The following is a 20,888-nucleotide window of genomic DNA, read 5'->3' on the forward strand; positions in this document are numbered from 1 at the left end:
ATGCCTCGAACCGGGGAGGCCGGAGAACGGATACAGACTATTACGTTCCAGATCAGAGTTCCTCAATGCAGGCTTAAAGAGAGAATAGTACATAGTCACATATTAGCTAATCATGTGGAAAATTCACCAATTCAGGATGTGCATGGCCATGTGAAGTGTTTTTTTTTTTTATGGATTTATTTATTTTTATTTAAACATCATGAGACTATGGAAGCTTATTTCCGCCACGGAATTTTAAAATGTTAATGGTTATTGCAACTTTTTAATCTCACAATTCTGATTTTTCCCCCCTCTCCTTTCCGGAGCTTCAATATTAGACAAATTCAAAAACCAAAGCCTCCATAAATGCTAATTTCTGGCATTATAATATGAATGAATATGATCACACACCGAGTAATAAATGTCTGTCATTTGCAGGAGATTTTTGGTACTGCCGTTCTCCTGCATCTCAATAGTCTCTCGGCCCCACTCCATAGACACATGATTACTCTTAGGAAACTCTGCGTAGGGCGACATCTGAAGGTCTCCACTTTTGAAAATGATTTTGTTGATGTCATTTTTGTCCTTTCTGAGAATGCAACAAGCAAAAATATTTTTGAGACATTTTTGTAGTTTAAAATTTCCCAAGATATTTATCTGTTGCATATATATCATTAGCTTACTTGCAGCAGGTGACTACAAGGGCAATGACGACAATCAACAGAAGAGCTCCTCCAGCAGGAGAGACCACCACAGCTATCAGCTTATAGACTATTAAACACAAGATCATTTTAGCGACAAAGTTCTTTTATTTATTGACAAGTCTGAAAATAATACAATTTAACTGAATGATACATTTTCCACAAGCTTTATATATCACACCGCTAAATAATTAAGTTATAAAATAAAGCTAATTTTAAAGATTTTAATATTAAAGATTTTATAAATAAAAATAAAATGTAAATTGAAATAAAATAAAATCTTACAATTATTGCAGCTGAAACCTCCAAATCCAAACATGCACCTGAGGAAGTTAAAAAGAAGTTTGTTTTTTCTGCAAAAACACATATGTGACCCTGGACCACAAAACCAGTCATAAGGGTCAATTTTTTTAAATTGAGATTTATACTTCATCTGAAAGCTGAAAAAATAAGCTTTTCGTTGATGTATGGTTTGTTAGGATAGGACAATATTTGGCCGAGATACAACTATTTGAAAATCTGGAATCTGAGGGTGCAAAAAAATCTAAATACTGAGAAAATCGCCTTTAAAGTTGTCCAGATTAAGTTCTTAGCAATGCATATTACTAATCAAAAATTACGTTTTGATATATTTACGGTAGGAAATTTACAAAATATCTTCATGGAACATGATCTTTACTTAATATCCTAATGATTTTTGGCATAAAAGAAAAATCGATAATTTTGACCCATACAATGTATTTTTTGGCTATTGCTACAAATATACCCCAGCGACTTGAGACTGGTTTTGTGGTCCAGGGTCACATATGTACAAAACAAATACTAATACACAATACCAGACAAAATGTTGGACAAAATTAACTAAATTTGTTTCCCATGATCTTAAAAAGCTTTTTATCTAAAGGCTTATGCCTGAAAGTGGAAATGGATGAGTTGGACCAGATAGTGAAGGAAAGCAGCCAACATGCAACAAGCATGCCCAGCATAAATGGGAACTCCTTCAAAACTGTTTAAAAAGCATCTCAGGTGGCACCTCATGAAGTTGAGAGAATGCCCAGGGTGGTTAAAGCTGTAAAGAGTGGCTATGTTGAAGAAGCTAAAAACAGGGTTTTTATCGTTAACTAAAACTAAAACCATAAAAAAAAAAATATTAATTGAAATAAATGTTAAGTGAAAAAAAGTATTTTATTTTGTTTCATATAGTTTAAGTTGATGTACTAAAATAACTAAAACTCAAACAAAATAAAATGAATAAATACCACATTACAAAATCTTTAACTAAAATTAAAGTGAAAACAGAAAATATATGTAAAAAAATCTAATTCAAAATATTACCAATAACTATATAGTATATCAATGATACTAAATAACACTGGCTAAAATACAAGATTTTAGCCACTACTTCATACTTCCATTTGTGCTATTTCATAGTTTTGAATGACTTTATAATTCTAAACTGGGGAAAAACAATAATCTATAATTAGTAGGTGTGTCCAAACCTTGGCTGGTCATTTTTACTTAAAATGCATTTAAAAACCACATACTTACTCAACACAGCTGCCATTAACAAGTTTGCGTCCATCTCCACAGTCTAAAAAAAACATTGCAATATTTAAATGAAATAAAAAAATTTAAATGAGAAACTTGGTATTCTTTAGTACAAGTGTCCCACAAAGTCCCACAGTTTAAATGTATTCAATCAAAGAACTGAAAAGACACAAGTGAATGTTGTACCTCTGCAGGTCATGTCCCCTGGATTCTTTTTAAAGTATCCTGGGTGGCACTGACAATATGGGGTTCCGCTAGTGTCCGTGCACACAGAGTACTGCGAATCACACTTGGTGTTCTGGGCCAAACACAGGCTCTCCGCTAAACAGAAAGAAGTTCTTCAGAACAAATGGCTTCCCAGAGATAAACAGTATGACAAAGAGCTTTACAAAATATTATTTTAGGAGCCTCAAGACTGTGTTATCTGTGTATATTGTGTGACTGGTATTATCATATCTCTAAAGTGGCGGAGGATCTGAGATAAGAGTATGATGCACACAATGAGCGCTGAATGGTACCGTGATAGGAGAGATGGTGCTGAAACTTAATGGTGCAGTGGGAGTACGTCCGGCTACAGTTGCTCAGGGACATCTGGATGCTGTTGTAGACATCCGTGCTGGTCACATTGGTGGGGAGTGAAAACATGTTCACTGCTAAGATCTGCACAGCTTCTCCATCTCTGCATAAGGCATTTGCATTCACATGAGTGAACAAAATAAAATAATGGGTCCCACTTTATATTAAGTGGCCTTAACTACTATGTACTTACATTTAAATTAATAATTTAGTATAATGCACTTATTGTGTACATACATGTTTTTACATTGTACTTATATTTGAAAAATATCTGCATGTAATTACATCTGTAATTAATTTCTGTAATTACATTTATAGTTACACTGTTGACCCAACCCTTACACCTTAACCCACCCTTAAACCTACCCATACCACCAAACCTGTCCCTAACCAAACCCTTTTCCAACCTCAGTAGCAGCAAAAGTGTTTTGCAATACAATATGGACACAATAAGTACATTGTACTTGTTTTTTGATGCAAGTACATAGTAGTTAAGGCCACTTAATATAAAGTGGGACCAAATAATGCCCTGAATTCAAGTTCAAATGAAAATATGAATTTACATATAATAATAATAATATGAATGACTGAAACATTGCAACAGGTAGGTGATATGAACAAAATCTCTACTGATAACAGTATCACACTATAATAATTTTTGGATGGAAATTAAATGCTTTATCAATTAGAGAATGGATATATTTATATGACTGATTGTAAGTAAGTTTGAGATCAGTAATATTTTTTTAAGAAATACTTTTATTCAGCAAGGATGCATTAAATTGATCTAAAGTGACGGTAAAGACATTTATAACGTTACAAAAGATACCTATTTTAAATAAATGCTGCTCTTTCGAACTTTCTATGCATCAAAGAATCCTGAAAAAAGTACCACAGTGCACAAATATTAAGCAGCACAATCATTTTCAAAATTAGACATTTCTGAAGGATCATGTGACACTGAAGACTGGAGTAAAGGCTGCTGAAAATTCAGCGTTTGCCATCACAGGGATCAAATGTTTTTACCGTTTTTACTAAAATAAATTGTTTACTATATTTTTTATCAAATAAATGCAGCCTTGGTGAGCATAAGAGGCCTTTCAAAAAACAAAAATCTTAGCTGCATGGTACAGTTGTTTTTTTGGTGCTCCGTATGGCCAATTGCTGCTGGGTCACTGGAAGATCAATAGAAACGTACCTTTTACCCAAAGTAGAGCGTCGGTAACCATGGAAGATGGAGAGCGAGGCATTGAGCTGAAAAACCAATACACAAATGTATCAAATTAACCTCAACTCCATGTTTCGTACATCACTTTATCATGTTAAACCAATTACAATCTCTGTTGGTTTCTCTGTTGGCTGTGGGTTGTAAGGCTGTAAGGTGAAGAAGTCAGGTGTGAGATGCAATGGTGTGAGAGTCAGGTGAGAGAGTACAATGTTGCATACCAGCTGTAAAATCTCTCTGTGTAGCTCATGCAGACCTGAACTTCTGAGATGCACTGAGCTGTTGACGGTGAAAGTGCCCAAAAATGTCTTCACTGCAAGGAAAAGCCAAAGCAAATACAGTAAGGGTATCATAGGGTTATCACCAAAATATATGTATGCACTCAGGACATTATTTTATTGTAGACAACTGACCACCTACCTTGTGTACAACTGCGGCCATCCTCCAAGTCAAAGCCCAGGGCACATTCACAGCTGAAAGAGCCACCTGTGTTGACACACACTGAACCCTGTGGGCACGGACTTCTCACACACTCATCCACATCTACAGAAAAACACACCGCCTAATCAGTCATTGTTCATTTTTGTCACGAAACCCTGATGAAAACAAGCACTACTTTACTAGACAATTTTGAGATTAATTATGGACAAATGTTATGTGATCATCTTCAAACTTGTTTAAAAAAATGGAAGAAAATGGAAATACTGACCACATAGAAAACAAATATCATTTAATGGATGTATTTAAATTAATATAATTCAATATATTTATGTTATATTATATTCTATGTGGTCAATATTTCCAGTTTCCTCCATTTTTTAAACAAGTTTGAAGCTGGTCATTCGTCCATAATTAGTCACATTACCACATGCCACAATATGTAGTCTAGCCTGTCACTTGCCTGTGACTAGCATAATTAAAACCTATAATTTGATATTACAGCATTGGAGCTGTGGCATTATGGATAGGTCAATTCCTGTTCCTGTTTGTCACTGTACTTTTAACATTCAGATTTGTGACTGCCATATCCAAGATGAAAGATGGTCCAGTCTGGTTGTTAGAGTACATTTAAGTGTGCTTCTTACCTTCCGTGCAGAAGGGTCCTGTCCATGCAGGCAGACACTGGCAGTGGTAACTTCCTTTAGCTGATCTAACACAGCGGCCTCCATTTGCACAAGTTTGAGGCCCACACACACAATCTACAGAGGAGAAAGAGATGGTTTGAATTGTTCAGAAGTAACTAAAATGAACAGGTGAATTCACAAACAATGTAAATGTAAACAGTGGAACAACTGTTAACATTAAGATCTTTATGACACAAGTGTGGTTGCCAGAGTGGTTGCCAAGGTAGTCTACAGAATTTTTAACACTATGCTATACAGTTACTAGAGTAATGCTTACTAGTCTGAATCAAAATAGCCAACCCAAGTCTCTATTTCAGTCTAAGTCTATGGGATTTGTTTGTCTGTTCTATCGTCTGCTAAAAACCTCAAAGGAATTACTGTATCCACCCAAAAATAAAAATTCTGTCATCATTTATTAATTTTTTTTCTTCCGTGGAACATAAAAGATTTCTCAAGATAATCTGATTCAGTGTTTCATGTTCATATAATGGAAGTCAGTGGCCTCCAATGTTCTTTTAAATAGCTTATTTTTTGTTCCACAAAATAACACTAGATACTAATAATAGTGTTAAATGTCATCTTTATGAAATTTGAAAATAAATGTATATTTTCCATACAGTAGAAGTATTTATTTTTTCCATTTATTTAGATAAATGCACACTACTTAACATTTAGGGTTTTTAAAAGAAGTTGCTTATGCTCGCCAATGCTGCTCTTATTTGATCAAAAATACAAATTAAAAAATATATTTCAAATGCTGCTTTATATTTGAAATCATTCTTTGTTAAAACAGAAAGTTTAAAAGAGCAGCATTTATTTGAAATAAAAATCTTTTGTAACATTATAAATGTCTTTACTTTAATCATAACTTTTGAATGGTAGTGTATATAAATTTAATATTGCCCATTTATCGGTTATGAGACAGAATTGTAATATCGTTGAATCCTTAACAAGCACCATTAATAATACCAACATGATGATTTGAATGACGCTATTTGCACTGTATAAACACCAAAAGTCAAACATACCTGGTGATACTGTTGACCTAAAAGGCATCTGCGTGGTCGTCGTTCCCATCTCTGTGGTGCTTCTGTCCGTGTGATTCCTGGTGGTTACCACCACAGTGGTCTTGGTCGAGGTGCTCTTGCTGTAAGGTGTTGTTGCTCGTCTGCCATGTGCAGTAGTGTTCCCTGGCGTTGCCATGCTGGTTTCTAAGTGCAAGGTGGTGACGTCAGCAGAATCAGATGCACTGGGTGCCTGAGGTCCACCAGTAGGGGAGGTAAGCGGAAGCTGTGCTGTGGTGGGTGTCGTCTGCAGCACCTGAACAACATCTGTGGTAACGATGGTAGTGTGTTCTGTTTGGGCTTGCGGTGTGGTGCTCGTTTGGAGCCGACGGGTGGTGACGGGAGGAATCATTGTAGTGAAAGTGTTGGTAGAACTGTAAAAAGTAGATGCCTCATCAGTGGCTTCCTCTGTAACCTGTGGCCTCTGAGTTGCTGGCATGGCAGATGTTGGCACCACTTCTGTGTTGGTCTGATCATCAGTTTTTGGGACGAAGGGTGGTTTGCCAGCAAAGAACTTCGTAAATGAGTCATCAGTTGTGGTGGCTACATCTTCGAGCACTGGGGGTGCAGTGGTCACGCCCTGAATTGTTGTCTCCTCCACTGTGTGGGCTGGAGACCCTTCGGGTTCCTCATGGCCAGTTGAGCTGACAGATCCAGTAGAAATCTCAGTGGAAGCATCAGTATCCAGGGGATATGTCACTGTGGAATCACGGCTCTGTTGGGATGTGCTAGTGGCATTGTGTTCACCGGAGGTAAAAGGTGGGATAGATGACACAGAGTCACTGGTTTCTGTATAAGATGCCCCACTAGTCACATATGTGGTGTCCACTTCCCCTTTATCTCTGGTGATCATTGTAAGAGGGGGTGTTGAATTTGGATTGTCATTATCAGACACCTGCTCAAAGGTCTGTCCTGTGACATTAGATTGTCCCGTCTGTGACTCAGTGCCGTGGGACAATGTTGACCACTCGGTCTCCAAAGAGTGGCGTTGAGTTGCATTGGTGGCATTATGATCTTCAAAAGTGGGCTCAGTCTGTTCAGACAATGTAGATACATCTTCTATGGTTTCCTCCTTGCCCTGGGTGGCTCCCGACGCTCTTACTTCCCATTTGGAAGTTTGAGAGACAGCATCAGAGGAGTTTGAGTCCTCAGTGTACACAGAGGTGCTGTTGGAGGTCACAGAGAGCAGCGTGCGTTCTCTGACTCGGTTGGTTGTGGAAATATAGGTGCCATCAGTGTGAGAGACCAAGTCGGTGGTGTCAACGTCTCTCAGATCTGTTACAGGAACCTCTCGCACTGTTCGAGCCTCTGTAACGGGATGGTTGCTGGTGATGCTGTGCGATGCTACTGATGGACTCTCCCATTGGGCTGTGGCATTATGGGCAAACTCTTTGTCAGTCTGCAGACGTTCAGTGGAATCGTCTGAGGTCATCCTCCAGTCAGCTGTATTTGTAGAGATGATTAAAGGTTTTTCTGAATGTCCTGGTTTGAAAAAAAATAAAGAACAACATGTTGGAAACTATGCATTGTAAACTATCAAAATTGCAAAAACGATTGAAATTCAAGGAAGGGGAAATTTGAGAAGCATGTCCACTAGGGTGCGCTTTCATGTGGTGTAAACCTTAGGAAACCTCATGAACTATGTGAGATGTTTTCAGAAGTGACTGTGGATGTAATGATTTTGGGTGGAGAACAATTGGCAGCCAAGCTCGTCTAACCTAACAAAAGCTTGGGCCCTAAAAATGGAGGGGATCTGATTCATTGGGACTTGCTGTTTCCTTCCTTAAGCTGACCTAGCAAAGTCCATATTACAGCGTTGTCACTGCCTGCATGGAGTTCATACACAGGCAAAACCATAATCAAGAGGACCTCTGACTATTTCGGTTTAAACAGAGTGGTTAAAAACATATTGAGTAGCATTACCTTTATGGTCAACAAATCATCCCTAGATACTCCAATATGATACAAATAGAGAAAACATGCTTTTTACCCAGTTCATAGAATATTTAACAGCTCTGATGCAGAACTTCCATTTAATTTTTTGTCTTTTATATGTGAATCAGTTAAATTAAGTACAGTAAGATATACTTGTTGCTTTGTTTCTTAGTAGGACTGCAACATGGCTCTGTTGTACATGACAACAAATAAAATCATAACATACAACAATCATACTTCTGGTTTGTAGCAATTCATTCGAATCTGAATAAGTTATTGTGAAATGACTGTTCCCACAATATCTGTTGAAGCTGATATTAGTGTGGAAAGCCATGATATGATGTTGGGTCATGTCACAATCCAAAAATGGACTCACTCACTGAAAACGCCTTACAGGATCTGTCAGCAGAAGATATTTCAGCTTGCATTACATTCAGGGATATTCAGTCAGCTCTAACTGATGGGGATGGAGAAAGGCCTTAAAACAAGCCGTTTCTACAGAAAGTAGATTAATATGATCTGGACAGTAATGCGTGAGATCAAAAAAAGGAGTCAATTACAGTGTTTTTTGTGCCTAACCAAGTGCATACTGATGCAAAATATGAAAAGATTGTGCTCAAACACAGCTGCAAAAAAATTGGAGATTTTTGGTTTGGAAAGCAAAATACATATTTATTAACTCACAACTAACCTTTATTTTCCATAAGTGTATCAAAAGGTGTATCGTCACATTTCTCGGTTATGTATGTGAAAGTAAAGCTAGAATAATGTGTCACATAACTGATATCCCCATCCCCAAATCCTCTGATGTCTTAAATAAGATAAAAGGCTATAAATCCATATGGATTTTTTAAAGACAAATTCTGAAATGTATACCTAGAAGGAGCGGCTAACGGCCAACATAATGGTAATATAAAATGATAGCATTAAAGTGTTTTAAATACCCATTTTTAAATATATTTACTCAATTTACTACAAATTTTTTTAAAACAAAGTATATCAGAGCCAGTTCACTGCATTTAATACTATTTACTTAATTGCACGCTTGATGCCAAAATGTCAGCAGGACAGATGACATGGAGTGGAAGTTCTCCAAATTAAATCACATAAATAAAACAAAAACAATCACTAACATAAACTGCATATTAAAAAGAACTCATTGGCTCAAGAAAGTGGAACAGTTTATGAACCAGGATGATCATGAGCCACGGAGGTCATTAAAAGAGACGCTCTTCCAAAAACTGAGGAAACTGAGTGCAAGTAATCTCATTAGTTCAGATTTGTCTCATTAGACTTCACAATTGACCAAGTACTTCATCTGCATAATAAAAACATAGTTCTTTTTACTATTATTACTACAATAATAATAATAATGCACTGAATTGAGACAACATTAATAATTTATTGTAGAAATGTTTATATTTTTTTTTTTTTTTTTTTTTTAAGTTTTCCTGGTTAACACAATTCTATAATATTACAGTACACCACAAAATAAACTTCTGTTTGATCTAGTTGACACTAACTGTACACTGGGGCTCTTGCAGAACCTAGTGTGCTGCCTATCTAGACAGCACTTTGGGGCATCGCAGCGCGTGTAGGGCTTACCCTCTCTAGCTCTAGTGATGGACACACCGGCGGGAATGTCTGTCATATCCCCCAGTCCACTCGACAGATCCACAGCTGTTGCAGTGGCCTCTCTCCCCGGCCAGGAAGAGGTTTGTTTTAAACCAGTTGTTCGGATAAAAAAAGTCTCGGTACTCAATAGGTTATCGGTGTCCGTGTCTGGAGAGAAAGTTTCGGCAATCACAGTATTTAGGACAAGCAGAAAGACCATGAAAACCACACGGTAAGCGCGTCTCGCAACACACGTTTCCATTATAAAGACGACCGGGCGGACTTCCTAATAAATAAAACGCCAAAGAGATCCGGGCCACCATCGGAAAGTGAGTCCCTTTAACAGTTTCCCATGAGTAAATTCCTTATATTAGTTTTAAAGTTGGAGATGAAGACTTAAAAGGGTTATATTTCATGCAGCGAGAGTGGGAAAGCGGAGCAGTGGGTGACTCCTCCCCTCGGGCAGGCGATAGCGGTTTCCACCCCATTCTTCTGGATGAACGCACTCTGACAAAATGCGTGCTCATTTCGGTTCAGCCAGAGATGACAGTCAGATGATGCCACAACAAGTGGGATTCTTATTTTTCCCTCTCTCAAATCTAAATCAAACCCCAGTTTGCATTAACACTACTTTAATCCTACAATAATTTGCTCCCCAATTTTAGACATTTCTATGCATTAAGGCATGGGAGAAACACTGATAACACATTAAGGTGCGTGACAATGCAACCTGACAAATTTTTTTTTTTAATTAGCATTTTTAGGCATTTCCTGGCAACATGAATCACCATGAGCTAACCTTCATACAAATGAGCAGAGACACAGTTGCTTGCTACCTGAACTAGAAATGTAATCACAGCAGTTTATTTATTATTAGTGTCATCTGCACTTTACTGTCATGTTAGACTTCTTGTTTAGCAAACAAGGGGACCTTGGTTCAAATCCCAACCTTACAATCAGTTCGGGATTGATAGATCACTTTGTAGTTTAACATTATGGGAAAAAGTAGCTTTTGATTCTCATGCTAAATCATTTTTCCTTCACTAAGAAAAAGAAAGTCTAACAAGTTTGGAGCAACTGATTTGCAGAAGCTGCAACTTGATTGCCATGTAACATGAAAACATACAAGCAACATGAAAATAGGTGTTTTTCCCCTAGAATAATTGTTCTTTTTTTTTTGGAAATGAAAGTTATTTTGGAAGAATTAACTTGGAGGGGGCACGTTCTAGTTTGAATGGGCACGGCACTTCTTGGTGTTATGAACTCAATGAGGTCAATCAAAATACAAGACAAAATTTACTTATAATCTGAAAATTAAACACCCATGGTGCACATTAAACCTTTTACAAGCGTGACGGCAAATTAATTCACAATGCATGCACATTCCCGATTTTCAGACAAACATTATTAGTTTCCTTCAGATTTTCCAGGAAATAAAGCTCAGTCCTCTGAGTACTACCTGAGAAATGCAGTAAATAAAAATATATATTTCAAGCGCTGCTCAGTTGAGTGATCAGTCAAGATTATTTAGTCCCATGTGTCCACTGTTTCAGTCCAGCTGGTTAGCAGGGCACGGTTGTGACATGCTCAGTTGGACTGAGAATGGACTATCTTGTCTGTGGTGGTGATAAAGGAGGAGTGATGATAACGATCACGCAAGGCAAAGTCTGCATTTTCCTCTGTTAGCTGCCTGGTTTCCATGCCAACAGCTGACAAAGAGGGTGTCACCACAATCTGGTCCTGAAGGGCCTCATCTCGCCTAAGAAGAGAGGCAAATTATTGGAAATGTGAGGTTCGGTTTTGTGTATATTCATAGTTCTAATCACATCATCCACAATGGACTCTACCACATACCCACATAACAGTAATATGTTTGTAAGTGCTTTATTTAGTTTTAATTGAAGAACTCTCCTAACAAGCCAAGCTAAAGAATAGTGTCATTAATCAGAAGACATTTAAAGATTTTCCATAGTGCATGAAGACAATAGCTTTGAATTTATCTTCATGTAACACTCAGTCTCAGCTCATTTGGAATAGTAACATATACGAAAGAAAGGCACATAGTGTCAAGTTAACAAGATATCAATAAGCAAAACTGTTAACTCAGACTGATGTTCTGCAGAATGCCTGTAAAATAATCTGAAAATTTCTGTCTGTCCAAAAGAAAAGTACTGTGTTTTCTGTATAAGCACTGGTGGAAACGTCCATGCCATTATTGTGGTATTTTCTGTATCAAGTAATCCTGGCTAGGGATGCACCGATGTTTTGGCTGCCAAAAATTGCATTTTTGGTTTTCGGCCGAAAATATGAGCAGAAATTAGTGTCCAGCACACAGGTTTCACTCTCCCTCTAGCCGTCATCACTGCGTGGTGTGATGCTCCGCTCTATGAATGTGCGTTCCTTTGTGCTGCTCATGACCCATGCGAACGCTACACTAATGTACTGCTCATGCAAAGTTTGCTCAAATAACGCGCCGACAGGAAATTTCTATGTAGTATACTTGTTCCTATTTGCAATAGCGCTACTGTGCTGTAACATGGCAATTCTGGTAAAAATGATGCTACCCTCTTGTGACGCTCTGCTCTGCTCACATGCTCTGATAATAATAGCTTTGTAGTACTATACATTATTTGGATAATTAATTATTTAAAAAACGTTACATCTGATTCTGTTGTATAGAACTGAATAAAAATAAATGAATATTATTTTATATTATTTCTGTCCAATGTTATTGTTACTTTCAATAAACGTGTGGCTATTTTATTGGCTTGTGTTTTTTTTTTAATTCAGTATCATTAAAATTATTGAGTTAAATTACTTTGTAATATTTATTTATTATTTTATTAAATAATATAAAGCATTTTCGGTTTCGGTTGTTGGCCAAGTGCATCCATAATTTTCATTTCAGTGCATTCCTGATCCTGGCCTTCAACATCATGAAAAAAATGTAGATCAGACTTTTCCTGTGCAAGTAGGTGGTTCTTTGCCACACAAAACTGCAATAAGGACCAGATTTTATGCTGGAAAAGTCAAGTCTGCCTACAGAGGACTATGCAACATACCTCCCCAAATTATGCAGCGAGGTCTTGAGGCAGCTGAAGAAACTGAAGCGAGCTGCTGCACCTGTGGGCAGAGAATATAATTTTAGATTTCCCAACAAAAAAAAGTCATCATCATGATGGATATATGCATAATACACCTCTATTTTTATTGGACTTTAATTTAAATAGTTGAAATAATCATCCTAATATCAAAATTTTGGCAAACCTATCCAAAAAAAATTTATTTTAAGCTCTTAGCCTTATTAGACCTACAAGTAATATATTTGTCTGAAATAAGCAGTGTGTGGCATCCGAGATGTTTTTCAGACAATTTTCTGTTTATTATGAGCAACTGGGGTTATTTCTCAAAATATCTCAAAGATTATTCAAATCAAATAAAAGTTAGGTACAATTACAGTTACCTGTTGGCAAACCTGGGCTTGTTGTTCCAATGTACAGAAAGAGGATAAGGGCAACTGTAATGTTAATCAAGGCGTACATCCACTGGATAACAAACATTATCATAAAAGAGCACAATGCCTAAAGGAAGATAAAAACAGCATTAAACATTTGAGCTTACAAGCTTATTGCTTACAGGCTGGATTATTTTTGCCAAACTTACACCAACTAATGAAACCCAGTGGTTGCAAAATCTGCCATAGACCGAACCCTTGATTGATCTTATTTCTGATCCTTCAAGATTTGCTTCTGAACCTGTGAACGAAAGGTATATAAGGTGTAATATAAATTTTGATCACTATATTGAGGAGTTTTGTAGAGAGTTATGTACCATTTCTGTCTATCTGTTCTCTTGGGAGTTGTTCAAGTTCAACTGGGCCAGAATTAGGCAAAGACTGTTTCCTCTTGGGTTCTGTTGTAAGGACAGACTCCATAAGTCCTAACTGGCTACTGGTATCATCATCTAATCCAAAAGTTTGTTTCGCCTCCCTCTCATCTTTTCCTTTATCTAATGGTCCATTGCTGTTCAAGTCCAACCCAAAACTGTTCATCAGTGTTTCTTTAGCTGGAATCTTTGACTTCCTGCCCCGGGTCTTGGAGGCAGGAAAAGAAACCCTCTGTTCATCAGTGGTGTCCGTGCTGGGCAATAGAAATATTTGGTCCATGTCTTTGGTGAACTCCAGCAGTGTGCCGTTCACATGTTCACTGATGGCTCCACTGCTGCCGTAATGGGGTTGAGTGCTAGACACAAGTGATCTTCTGGAGCTTGACCTCCTGATCAGCGTCGTCCTTTGCTGGACCTGCAGCTCATGGGTTTTCACCACACAGAAATAACAATAATCAATTATGCTGTAGGTTAGCATGAAGTTGATGGTGACGATGGGAGCCAGTACATTGACCTGGCCGACAAAGATGAAGGCCATGGAGATCAAGCTGGTCAGACAGATGGCAGCCACAGGCGTCTTATTGGGCCCTCGCTATAATACATAAAAAGACAAGAGAAAGGCATATGTATGGCTGTTACAAAACCTAGTGAGCTGCCTTATTGTCTAATCACTACATAGGCACCTTCTAAGGAAGCATCCCAACTACTTGTACATAGGTAGCATCTCTGCAAGTTACTTATGTGAATTTAGATATTTATAATAAGCATTTGTTTTCTATAATAAATTATATTTACAATAAACATTTGTCTGTTTTTCCTAAGCTCGTCACACTGCACTATGGGATTGGATAGGAACATAGTCATGTCTACTTCATCTACTTCACAAGTTTTTATTAATCTTTTGCAAGTTTGCATTATGGGTTTGGGTCCTATACCCTAATTTCTTTCACGCTCTTCAGGTTATGTAACGAGCAAGTAAAAGTATCCAGTTAAAACATCCCAAAAAAGACAACATCTCTCATGTCACCTCAGAGCGGTCATTACCCAGATCCCATAAATCTCTGGGATGGAGGCGCTACTGCTACTGGCTGACAAAGCTCCAGATCCACCAGGGTTGGTCCTTTCTGTGCTTCCTGCATTTGTTCTGGGACTCTGATTCAGGGCGAGATGTCTCTGGTGAGCTTGTAGCCCATAGAGAGGGGTCAGACAGAGCTCAGGCGAGGGAAAGGGTGTGCTGTGCTTTTTGATAGCCACAATTGTTACAATTCATTCCTTCGCTTTTTTTGGGGTGCACTCTGGCACACTATAATTAGGAACTCATCCTGTCGTCTATGGAGCTACTCATTGAGCGTGAAAAAGTCAACAATTCATTAAAGTGGCACAAAGTGCATGAAAAACAAATGTTTATTTTCCCTTGTTATCCTATGTGAATTGTTAATGTTTGATAATTTATTAACATCTGAGAGAACTCATAAGAACATCCCTGATTTTCAAATGGATTATAAAATCACAGAATAGATTTAGCCTTGATTTATCTAAATAAAAGGAACCTACAAAATGAACCATTGTTTAGCATAAAACCACACATCCTAGCATTCCCCGTTCTGAAAATAGCCACACTATAAACACATTAATATGGTTATCATCTCCCTGTAAGCACCCACCCCTTTCCCAAGAAATCCGAGAGCTGGGATGACTCTCTCCTGGGCGATACACTGGAGGATCCTGGGTGCACCGTACAGGCCGCCCATGCAGGAGGCCAGGGAGGAGATGTAGAGGCCCAGCAAAAACAGGAAACCAACCAAGGAGACCTGAGAAAAAAAAAAAAAACAACACAGAGGGGAAGAGAATGTAGAGAGCTCCACCCAGCTTTGTTCTGCTTGGCCAGACAGAAAATAGCTTATAATATGTTGAAAATAAATTAAAGAAACAATACGTCATCTGACAACTCATAATGAGAGTGGGCAGTTACAAATAATACAGTATAATGATTATGTTCATGAAACCCCAACTTCTGTAACACCATAATGTGCAAAATGCACCTTTTTGCAGATTCAATATAATATTTAATATGCATTTTGTATGTAGAGTGTTAACCCCAAAACACCACCGCCCACATTAAGGAACAGCTGGGGGTCAGCCACATCCAGGCTAGAGCCTTACACATTCATAAACTATGTAGCTTAGTTCAGCAGCCCACTGTAATCTATGCTGACTGGCAGCTGTGTGGCCATCAAACGTCAGGGTATGTGCAAGGTCAGTGCTCAACTGGGCTCCATTTTCATTCACACACTTACACCAGCTGTAGCATTTAGAATGACCTCAAATGCCTGTGCTATGAGGGCCTGCAGACGATCGGAATGACATTAGCATGACAATAAATGGAAATGTAACGTTTTATCTGTGGTTAATGTGCTATTCTCAAGTCTCACTTTCAGTTGAGACAATGAGTCTTAATAGTGGAAAAACCCATGGAAGATGGCCATCCTCTGAAGACTGTAATAACATCAGATTACCTTTTCCGCTATTAAGAAATCATAGCGCAGCGCCTCTCTGGTGCAAATGGCTCCCAGTAAGAACACAAAGACGAGATACAGGAACCACCTGTGGATTCCCACAATACACAAGAGTCATTCATTCTATTTATAGAGAAGATATTAATAGACATTTATAATGTTACAAAACATTTCTCTTTCAAATAAATGTTGTTTTTTAACTTTACATTCATTAAAGACTACTGAAAAAATACTGAATTTTTTTTTACTAAATATTAGGCAGTACAACTGTTTTCAACATTGATAATAATGTTTTGAGCACCAAATCAGCATATAGGAATGATTTCGAGTTTATTAAAACAGAAATGTTATTTTAAATTGTAATAATATTTCATAATATAACTGTTTTTACTGTATTCGTATGATCAGTTAAATACAGCCTTGATGAGCATAAGAGATTTCTTTCAAAAACATAAAAAAAAAAATCTTAACTATTACCAGACATACAGTATATCTCACACTGATTTATATATCATACACTTTTTTTGCAGGGCATTAAAGTGCCCCTATTATGCCATTTTTACGGTTCCTAATATTGTTTTGGGAGTCTCCTACAATAGGATTACATGCATGCAAGGTCAAAAAACGCTTTAGTTTTCTCAAAATATGCATTTAATATCACCTAATTTTCCAGCGATTCTCAAACGATTCGTTCGAAGCAGTTCAAAGATTCATTCTCTCTAAACTCCTCCTTTCCGTGAGCCTGCTCTGCTCTGATTGGTCAGATGGCTTAGTCTGTTGTGATTGGTCTACGGCGTACAGCACGTGTCGCGCATTATGCAAATGTATTACCCCGTGACGGTGGGATTCGAACTACTAATGACTCGTTTCAGCTGTTCAGAGACGATTCTTTATTTTTGGAGACAATAACTATTTATCGTGCACTTTCAGCTTTACAACATTGCAGATCGTTTACATTCACATACAGCTACATTACACACTGCATGCAAGGCAATATTGGAAATGGCATAATAGGGGCATTTTAAGGCTTATCATAATTCTGTTTCTCATAGTTTCATTTTGGCGCCTACTCTAAAGTATGTGTACGGTCAACACAAATAGAGGCTAAAGATGAACCAAGGAAGAATTAAAGATTATTTCTGTGGCGGACAGAAACATACGAGGTGCAGACTGCGGCAAGAGTTCCCACGGGGATGTTGTGCTCAGGCCTCTGGAGATCAGAGCTCATGTTGAATCCCGCCATCACACCTACACACACACACACACACAGAGTTACTAGAGACAAGGGGCCATTCAAACCCTGAACAACAGATAGAAGTACATATCAGAGCTCACTTGAAACACCTTTCTGACTTCTAATAGGAGCAAAAAGGAAACTTTGATCCCGACTGATTAGGGCCTCATGTTGCTCAAATGAATTATTCAATCTTTCAGTCTTTGCAGGAGGCAAAAGCTGGTTTGCCTTGTGTGTGGTAAAACAAGACAAGAATGAAGTGGGTTTTCTTACATTTATGGGTTTCTTACATTTTGTAGATAATTTATCTCATTTGTATATATTTACTGGTTTTATTTATATGATATTTGCCAATGAAAATAGTTAAATTGAAAGCATTATGAAAGGTGGGTTGAGATCACAAAATAATGCAGACTGAATTCAAACCTGAAGAGACAATGTGCACTTAACAGATTAACAAATTATGTGAATGTTAAATAATTATGATCCTAAACATTCAACACATTTAATCATATTTCTATATTATTCTGCAGGCTGGTCAGAAAACACAAGAGTACTTGGGATTATTTCATAATATTTACAGCATAAATATTATATAGTTTTTAAAAGTAAAAAAAAAACACATCTGCATATAATTTTATGAAAAATGTGTTAATCACTATACATTTTTTCTAGAATATTTTAGCAATTTATTTTAGTACAATACCTAAAATAACTTAATTTTGTACAATAATTTAATTTTGGAAAGAATGGTTTCATTTTGCTATCTGTAATATTACACTTAAGAATACTTTTCACACAATATGAATGGGTTTTTATGAATATAGCTGCCTTTGTATCTTATGAAGGAGGTGCCTCACAAAGGGATCATCATATTGGGTTCCTTGAAATCAAAAGTATTGTCTCAGACCACCTTGTCAAGCAGACATTGGGTGCAGTTTGCTGGTGCAAGTGACACCATGACACCATGCTTAGACTGAAATCTCATTATACAACAAAAATGTGTTAAATAAGAGAAGAAATTCTGAGATTTCTGGGATCCTAAATCCAACCACAGCTACTAACATACAGTACAGCTGCAAGCATTTGAGGCCACTGAAGTTATACAGGCTTATACTTCCCTAATAGCAAAAACAAATCCTCATATCAGCATAGTGTCGTTTAATCAGTGGTTATTATATCACAGTTTAGCCTTTATTGTTTATGTATGTAAAGTCACCTGTCGCCGCAGGAAAGAAAACCCCAAACACGGTGAAGAAAGTCTCGCCAGCTGTGTAGTCTGGCAGGGTGTTCTTACGCAGCAGATCCTCTGAATAGCCAACGAATCCATGCTCTGCAATAAACATGTTCAGCACAGGACAATGTTAGGAAAGACTGTTTATTACAAAATTCAATTGGACTAAAGCATTACCGAGTGCTTTACAGAAAAAGTCTGCACTGACACAATGATAAGAATCAGATTCATCTCTGAAATCCCACTGTTTCCACTGAGTATATATAACACAAACATTACACACAGTTTTCCTGTAAATTAGAATCTTTATGAAAAGCAAAAGGAAATATTTTGGCCTTTTTGAAAAGTCAGATATTTAGACAGACCAGTCTAAATATTTCATAACATTAAAACAAATTTTAGAAAACCTTCCTGAAGCAGAATTCAAGTTTCCACCTCTCTGCTTAAAAAACAGGCTTGAATCATACTGGTGTCGACATTTACAAGAAAATATCCTCCTGTGCAAGACCACAAACCAGCATCCATGACGTACAATATTGATCTATCGCACACTGATACAATAACCCTTTTCTCCCTGAAATCAAAGGGAGGGGTTCCCTGGGGTACTGTGGGACAGACATCTGGTTTGAAACATGACAGGTATGGACTCCATAGCCATGCACAGACAGAGCCCCGCGTGTCTGTGGCTGACTATCACCGCCCTTTATGTAACAACCCGGGGGAACAGACGCCCAGCCAAGATGCGTGCAAACCAAGGGCCGGCCTGTTTCTTGGGAACACATGCCAAGTTCAATAGTTCTGCACCGTGGACATGATGGAGGGAATGCTGGACTAAACTCTGGGTGTGTTCACAGGCAAACGAAACAATCCAAGAACAGGCGCCGCAGAACATTTACGTAAACAGTACTGAGAGATATCACCGTTGTGCTGAACAGTCACACGAGTGGTATTTTCACTCAGGGTGGCAGTTATTAAAGTCTAGATAGCACTGCCACTGTATGTTTCTGGAAGTTTATGTACTTGTGTACAAACAACAATACATAACGTATAGTAAATGCCACAGAAAGGTGCTCTTAATCGGTTAGTTCACCCAAAAAAAGCATTCACTCGCCCTCACGTCAATCCAAACCAGTATGACTTTCTTTTTTAACAGAACTCAAAAGATGATGTTTGGAAGAATGTTTAAGTCACTGTTTTCCCACATAAAACTGTGATTTTTACTGCTAAGCTCCAAAAAGGACAAAAACAGCAACGTAAATGTAGTCCATACGATTCATTGGCTATATTTCATGACTATCACACATGAACTTTGTGTGAGGAACAGGCTAAAAAACGTCAGTCATTTTTCACTGATAATCTTTACTTTGCTCGAGCTCTCATATCTCCTTTATGCATATTTAATATGAAGACACAACAGAGGGAAGATTTTCAGTAAATAATGCAAAGAATTAAGCTAACATAAAACAGATGGTTTTAGAGCTCCAAGGCCCCCTCATTGTCCACAGTATTCAAAGGCCCAGTGACTTTTTCAGCTGTTCAGGATTTACTGGATAAGGATTAAGGAAAATTATTTTTTTATATATATTTTAACTGATAAAATGGTTTTATTATTTACATGACTTTTCCATGTCTAGAAATCACACTTCATACCTTAAATATTCAGGTTTTTTAAGACCATGGGAACCTTGGTTTTTCAAAGACAAAAATATTGCTGAGGAGGTGAAATAAAATAAGAAATATTTATATTTTTAGTTATTTTGTCTTTTTTAATGCTTGTTTTGTCTTAGACATTTTAAGTCATCTTGAGGCTTCCTTGCAAATTTGCTGAGGCCTCCTATTGGGCCCCGGACCCCAGGTTGAAAACGACAACTTTTAAGGATAATTTTATGGTGCTTTTTCTTTTTTAGGACTTGGCAGTGAACACACACACACACAAAACAGCAGCTCTGTCATTCTTCAAAACATCTACTTTTGCATTCAATCAACAAAATAAAGTCATACTGGTTTGAAACTTGTTTTTTTAATTGAAATAATTCAATTAATAGATGACCTATGGACAAACATCAACAGGGATGAAGGAGCTGATAAAAAATAGATTGTCAATTAGAGAGTCTGTACAATAGATGTAGTGAAAGAAAAAAGAAAGATGGCGTTTGGAGGGGAGGGGTTACGTGGCACTCATGCAGAGAGACATCTACAGGGCCTGACTATGCAAGATCATGATCCATATCCCTCTCTTGGTTATCTTGTGAT

General features: G+C 37.6%; 2 protein-coding genes across 2 annotated transcripts in view; both read right to left on the reverse strand.

Moving 5' to 3' along the window:
• The window catches only part of LOC107673741 (protein HEG-like), an 11,773-nt gene extending 1,599 nt beyond the window's left edge, over positions 1-10,174 (reverse strand). The window contains exons 1-13 of the mRNA XM_016467502.1: positions 9,758-10,174; positions 6,182-7,699; positions 5,115-5,228; positions 4,450-4,572; positions 4,251-4,342; positions 4,003-4,058; positions 2,747-2,907; positions 2,415-2,549; positions 2,229-2,271; positions 966-1,003; positions 663-750; positions 391-568; positions 1-72 (exon numbers count right to left, since the gene is read on the reverse strand). Of these exons, the coding sequence (XP_016322988.1) occupies positions 1-72; positions 391-568; positions 663-750; positions 966-1,003; positions 2,229-2,271; positions 2,415-2,549; positions 2,747-2,907; positions 4,003-4,058; positions 4,251-4,342; positions 4,450-4,572; positions 5,115-5,228; positions 6,182-7,699; positions 9,758-10,028 (2,889 nt within the window). The 5' untranslated portion in view covers positions 10,029-10,174. The remainder of the gene's footprint in view (positions 73-390; positions 569-662; positions 751-965; positions 1,004-2,228; positions 2,272-2,414; positions 2,550-2,746; positions 2,908-4,002; positions 4,059-4,250; positions 4,343-4,449; positions 4,573-5,114; positions 5,229-6,181; positions 7,700-9,757) is intronic.
• Positions 10,175-10,502: 328 nt separating this feature from the next.
• The window catches only part of LOC107673744 (solute carrier family 12 member 8-like), a 19,046-nt gene continuing 8,660 nt past the window's right edge, over positions 10,503-20,888 (reverse strand). The window contains exons 6-14 of the mRNA XM_016467507.1: positions 18,621-18,734; positions 17,328-17,415; positions 16,168-16,255; positions 15,316-15,462; positions 13,598-14,243; positions 13,430-13,521; positions 13,230-13,347; positions 12,829-12,889; positions 10,503-11,525 (exon numbers count right to left, since the gene is read on the reverse strand). Coding sequence (XP_016322993.1) covers positions 11,354-11,525; positions 12,829-12,889; positions 13,230-13,347; positions 13,430-13,521; positions 13,598-14,243; positions 15,316-15,462; positions 16,168-16,255; positions 17,328-17,415; positions 18,621-18,734 — 1,526 coding nt within the window. The 3' untranslated portion in view covers positions 10,503-11,353. The remainder of the gene's footprint in view (positions 11,526-12,828; positions 12,890-13,229; positions 13,348-13,429; positions 13,522-13,597; positions 14,244-15,315; positions 15,463-16,167; positions 16,256-17,327; positions 17,416-18,620; positions 18,735-20,888) is intronic.

Source organism: Sinocyclocheilus anshuiensis, unplaced genomic scaffold (assembly GCF_001515605.1).
Source record: "Sinocyclocheilus anshuiensis isolate Anshui unplaced genomic scaffold, SAMN03320099.WGS_v1.1 scaffold808, whole genome shotgun sequence".
In the NCBI taxonomy this organism is placed as follows: Eukaryota; Metazoa; Chordata; class Actinopteri; order Cypriniformes; family Cyprinidae; genus Sinocyclocheilus; species Sinocyclocheilus anshuiensis.